The sequence below is a fragment of the Rhodnius prolixus genome, unplaced genomic scaffold, assembly GCF_049639745.1.
Source record: "Rhodnius prolixus isolate KJV_2025 unplaced genomic scaffold, Rpr scaffold_8, whole genome shotgun sequence".
Lineage (NCBI taxonomy): Eukaryota > Metazoa > Arthropoda > Insecta > Hemiptera > Reduviidae > Rhodnius > Rhodnius prolixus.
In genome coordinates, this window is record NW_027411593.1 from 4,830,555 (window position 1) to 4,836,554 (window position 6,000).

At 37.1% G+C, this 6,000-nt stretch overlaps 1 protein-coding gene across 1 annotated transcript in view; it reads right to left on the reverse strand.

Moving 5' to 3' along the window:
- Positions 1–4,872, reverse strand: part of LOC141450740 (uncharacterized) — a 28,475-nt gene extending 23,603 nt beyond the window's left edge. Inside the window, exons 1-2 of the mRNA XM_074121471.1 lie at positions 3,885–4,872; positions 2,834–2,947 (exon numbers count right to left, since the gene is read on the reverse strand). Of these exons, the coding sequence (XP_073977572.1) occupies positions 2,834–2,947; positions 3,885–4,221 (451 nt within the window). The 5' untranslated portion in view covers positions 4,222–4,872. The remainder of the gene's footprint in view (positions 1–2,833; positions 2,948–3,884) is intronic.
- Positions 4,873–6,000: the final 1,128 nt, after the last annotated feature.

The window sequence follows — 6,000 nt, forward strand, 5'->3', positions numbered from 1 at the left end:
GGAGGGGGCCTCACATATATGAGGCTAACTCCTCTCCCATTCGAAGTACAGCGTCGAGATTCCCAAAAGGCACATCTACATAAAATTCCGAATCGAATGACACCTCATTCATGAAAATCGGTTCACGCGTTTAGGCGCTACATTGTTTACAATAAAGGTAACAACAAGAACAACAATTTTCTAAAAATGCCGTTTTCGCTCATTTTCTGCAACTTTTTTCTCAAAATCTATTAAGGTCCGGGTTGTTGCAAAAAAAATTACAATTATAAAGGAGGATTTGCCCTATATTTTAAAGAAAATTTGGGAATTTTATCTTTTATAGAAAAAGAGAAAAAAATTGTCAAAGTTGGGTGTTTTTCAACGTTACGCTTTTTCGTGCAGTTTTTGACCATCAACCCTTATACTAACTGTCCGAACGGGCAGTTTTAAAATTCTGAAAGTTGTTCCCCCCGTCTTCTTGGGATAAGCGACAAAGAGGGGATTGTTTTAATACCACTTCCTGTTGTTAGGATTAAGGAAACCTTAAATAATAACATTGTTGTCCATAAAAACCAGCACACTTTCACTTCAAACTGTGGCCGATTTGGAAATTCTACGTAAGTGTAAATTTACTACCTCTGCAACTCCCAAAATGAGACCTTAACGGGGGCCGAAGTACCCGGACATCCTCTAGTTCAAGTAAGGAAGCAAAAAAACTGCATTTTATTTTAGATTATGATCAAGCATGTTAATGTCTTGAATTAATTCCATCACCCGCAAAAATGCGATATTACTGAATGCCATTTTGTGATCATGACAAATCTTCGATCTTAAGTTTTCTAGCAAGTTTCCGGTGTCTTTTTTTGAAAAGAATCTGTGTTTTGTATCCGCATGTATGTAATACACTCAGCTCGAAATCGAAAAACATCACCGAAGCACAAATATTATATTTCATTTGAACATCCTCAAGACCAGTAACAAGTCAAGATATCGTTACCGAAAGTCCCACTTAAGTTTTTTTTTCCGATTTTATGGTAAAGTGCTTGTCAAATTTCCTGTTACTTAAGAAATGACGGTGCTTAGAAAAGCTTTCAAATGTTTTTAAGTATTTCTTCCATCATCAGGGTGATGAAATAGTTTTGTAATATAATACTTTAAAGTAGAATAGAGATTATCGTGAGTAGAGCATTTACGAGTGAATTAATCTAGAATTTCTTAAATGTGTAAAGAGAATATTAGTAAAGTTTACTTGCATATGTGCATTTAAGCCCCTTAATGTTGTGTGCACCTTTTATATGAGTAGACGCAGGTAGAATTTTTAGACAATTCCAAAAAAATGCAGCTGCAGTAAAAAGTGAAAGGGCTTAGCAGTTTCCCTCTCACTTTATACCTGTTTCTATGTTAAGATTTAAATTTAAATTTGTGCACCTTTGGAAGGGGCGAGGGGCTACATTCTGAATCGACAATTCGAGTAGGTAACTCAAAAAGTTTTTGCCATAACCCATGCTTTGGAATGTTTTTTTTTTTTCACCGAAATTACTTATTTTGGAAGTCTCAAATTTCACGATCAGAAAAATATTTTTATTGTCCTACTGAATTTTCACCGCGGAGATCCAGAGTTCTTATCTGGTCCGCTAGACAATATAGTCTGTTAAGAGAGAAGGCCGGTTGAGCCCTGAAAAGTGCTCCAGGCGCCACCAATCTCACGTGTCTCGCTTTAAATTTAAAAAAAACTATCGTTTTGGTTGTGCGTAATGTGGTGACAGAATATCGGAAACAACGACACAAGACACAGGAAACTGAATACTGAAATTCCGTTTAAGTAACAATTTAGGTTTATAGAGCTAAGATTTTAGCTGAAATCTGGCAATACATTATTTTAGAGTTTCAGGCGTTGCTTATGCTTGAAAACTTACTTTCTAATTTAGTGGCATTGTTAGTGGCAGGTAGGTAGGTGTTAACTTAGTTACCTGACGTAGAAATTTACGACAGACCTAACTAACTACAAAAGATATCTGAACACTATCGAAAAAAAAATTCAGTGTTGGTAGATAGTTGTGGTAGATAGGAAGATAAAATTTTGGTACTGATACAGAAGAAGTAGAGGATATAGGGGGTGAATATTCACAAAGTTTTCTATTTCATTTTTTTGTGATTCCGGAAAAACAAGAGCCCCAAAACGTGCTAGTTTCCCGATAACCGCCTTGGGCAAAGGTTTTTCAATTAAACTTTCTAGTCTTTCTTTGGATTTTCGATTATTCATTGGGTGAGGTAGCAACGGGTCTTCCAAGACGGAAGTGAATAAAAATTAAAACTGTGCTTAGACTTACGTGTTCCTAAAATTACGTAGAATTTGATAATTTTTGATAATAAGCAAAACCTTATTCAGTGATTTTTTCCATAAAATGTGTTAGTAGGCCTCTAGCTATCGCTTTGTTTGGAATCTTTATGTTATCTCAGGGAAATATTGATTTAAGAGGGGTTCTAAACGAGCAAATGGCGTCATTGATCCTTTAACGTATCCTGTTGTACAGAATAACTTGGGAAACGGTTACACTTAAGCTTCAATAAATTGGGAAACGGTTACACTTAAGCTTCAAATACTTCAGCATCAGCATAAGAAATTTTAGAACGTTAAACTTTAAGAACATCGTTTTAGCCGGAACCTTTATAAGGAATAGGATTCTAAATCACTAAAAACTTTACATCAATAAAAATTCACTAAAAATACCAGGTTTTTTTTTTAAAAAAAAAGAAAATTTAAAGTAAAATATTAACATTGTTTAAATTAATATTTAGATACATAAATATTTGGAAAACTAAAATAGAAAATTTGTTAAAAAAGGAAACTCACTTGATTTAGAACGAGGTTCTCTGGGACCATCTACGGTGACTTTAATGGCTTTGGTGTAGACGGCGATTTGGTGAGGGCTGCTGCCAATCACTATGGTCAATGAAAAACTTTTGCCTGAAAAATAAATTTTTTCAAATAAATAAATAATTACGTCATTTTAAGAAATATAAAAATAATTATCTAATAATAGGAGTTGTTACTAAATAATATCGTTTATTTTGATATAAGATTATTCCCGAGGTTATTTTTTATTTTTTTTTTAAACAAGTTTTCCTTTGCTAGTCTTTCTTTTTTGTTTTCTCAGTTTTTCCGATTACTTATTGGGTGCTTTTATCAAGATAGCAACGGGTCTTCAAGACGGAAGTGAATGAAAATTAGAATTGTGCTTAGAGTTGCGTGTTTCTAAAATTAGAATCTGATAATTTTTTGTAAAAAGGAAAAATCCTTATTTAGGGAATCAAGTTTTCAATTTTGGGGTGAGGTGCGGGGGAAGCTGATAGTATTAGAAGGAAATTAGAAGAGATACATTAAGATCATCAGATCATTTTTACACTTAATACAATAGACACTGCCATTTTCAGTTAACTTTTTGTTTTCGTCTTTTAATCACAGCTGACAAACCTATTTGGCACCAAAAACTGGGCAATATTACCCGAGAATGGAACAGGTGGGCGTAACGCTGGTTTTATCGTTCCGGCTTTGTTCTCTGTGGTTGTGAACTGTAAGCTGGGTCTTAATTACGATAGTGAATTATAAATAATGATTAATGACAACTAGAGAGAGAGAGACCTTATTAACTCTTGTTAATTGTTTAATAAAACGTTGTATTGCTAATAGAAATCAGTTGTGTTGTTATATTGGGGGTAGATTTAGGGGTTGTTGGATGCTTAAAAGATTTAATGGTTTAGGGCTTAATTTGTTTTTGCTAAATTGGGAGGGAATCCTTTTTTGGGCTCCACTCCCAGCTATAAAAAAGGGACAATCTTAAGACCGAGTTGTTATACAGGAAGACACAAATGGCCCCTTTTTTTTTCCAATTTTTTTTACTCACCTCGGCCACTTCTTCCGACGAACCTGAGATCATTAAACTTGGCCACCTGATTCTTCATAATCGCCGTACAGTTTCTTAGTTCTGCACAATAATTCTCATCATTTCCGGCCCTCACAGTTACCACCGTTCCATCACTAACATCATCCAAAGCGATCACCTTAAAAGCGGCCGGCAAAGATTTATTAGAACGCCAATGCGTTGGTAAAGCTGAACACAAAATACTTGGACTACCGGTCTGTATTAGTTCACCATGATGTTCACTTAAAGCGGAACAAACACCGCCAAACATATCACCCCACATGGTAGTTGTGTCCGTTGTACCACCCGGCAGATGCATTTGCCGTGCGTGTATGGGTGGCGCTTCACTAAAAAAAGGAAGAAGAAGAACTAGGAAGATTTAAAGCAGAACCGACTGCTGGTACACTACAAGAATTTGAACACTTCAAATAAAACACTTCAGAGCGGCTACAGCAGACTCCAGCGCTTCTGCCGAAGATCATATAAAATATCCTGTTATGAACCAATGACAGTGGTTGTTGATGATCTACTGGACTAGACGGGATGTTCTCTCTTCGCCAGGAAATTTTACCTTCTCCTCCCCTTAATTTAGTTTTAAATGCTTTTAGTGGTCGACGTGTTGGAGATGACTCTGTTGCTTGGAGAGTCCGTGAGAGAAGTAATTGAATGTGGTTTTATAGAGAGGGTTTGCAAAGACCCGATAAGATCCAAGGACTAGAGACTAGCATTGCTGGACGTAGAACTGGAATCCTTGGCATTGATTTTGTTGTTGTCATCCACTGCTGAAGACCACTTTTTACAATCCAAACATGGTTATACTGTAGTACAGCTGAAGATGTATAATATGAGGAGTATTGAGGTTAGGTTTGATTGCCTTGTCCTAGTGAGGCCCGTACACTGACTGGCTGGACTCTGTAAAAAGCGGGTCTCTCTAACACCGCCTTTTTTCCATCCCCACTCCTGGCCTCTGCGGGCGTTTTTCCGTCGATATTCTTTGTGGAAGGGAGGGTGGCCACTGTGTGAGTGTGTACATTTTTTTTTCTTTTTTTTTTTTTTTTCTCCTGCCCAGTTAGGGTGGTCTGGGATTGGAGGGTTTGCCGCGGCGCGGTCGTGTTCTGTGGCCAACCGTCGGCATACTCGGGCGTCCCCTCCCCGTTGGGGGCTGCCGGCCCCCCTCATAATTGACACGTCGCTCGCCCCACCACCACCAGCTGGGCTCCCCTTCTCCTTCTCCTCCTCCTCCTTACTCTTACTACTCCTTTAGTGGCAGTCAACTTGCCAACTTACCATTATAACTTAGCCAACAGCTAAAGCTCCAACTGTATTGCTTTTGGAACGCCCTACCCTTAGTTCTCCGCTTTTTATCCCTTAACTCGCCTAATATACATACATTATATCCGTTCTAAATTGTTTTTATTTGTCATAGTGACTTAAGTGCCCTGATAATAATTTCCTACCATCCTTTAAAACAATATTAACTCCTAAATATTGTCATGCTGAATTTTTAATTTTAGATTTCATGGAACGGAATTATTTCCATGAATCATTTCCCAAATATTTCTAGCCTTCTTTATTTGACAAATATTTGTTTTGTTTTTTAAATTAATTTTGTCCTCTCATCTACAATCTCATCTACACAAACTAGAACCCTGCGGGCCAAAAAGTGGAGAGTCAAATTCAATACTTAAAAGTGCCAACAGATAACTTTTACTCTGCGTCGTAATTCTTGACCCTCTATAAGTTTTAACTCAATTCCTCTTCCTCTTCTGCAAATTTAGTTCGCTATCTTGGGATGTACATCGACAAAAGATTAACGTGGAATCCGCACACTAAATTAGAAAAGGCTTGAACCAAACCGACGAAACAAATTACTACTGCGACTAATTGGCAGACAATCTAAGCTGCCACTGGAACATAAAAGACTAATATACAACTGCGTACTCAAACCGATCTGGACTTACGGACTCGAACTGTGGGGTTCAGCCAATCTTTCCAATTCACAATTCCAATCCAAAATACTCCGTCAGATTACGAATTCTCCATTTTATGTCTCTAACTCCACCCTCTATAACGACCTCAAAATCTCATACGTAACTGA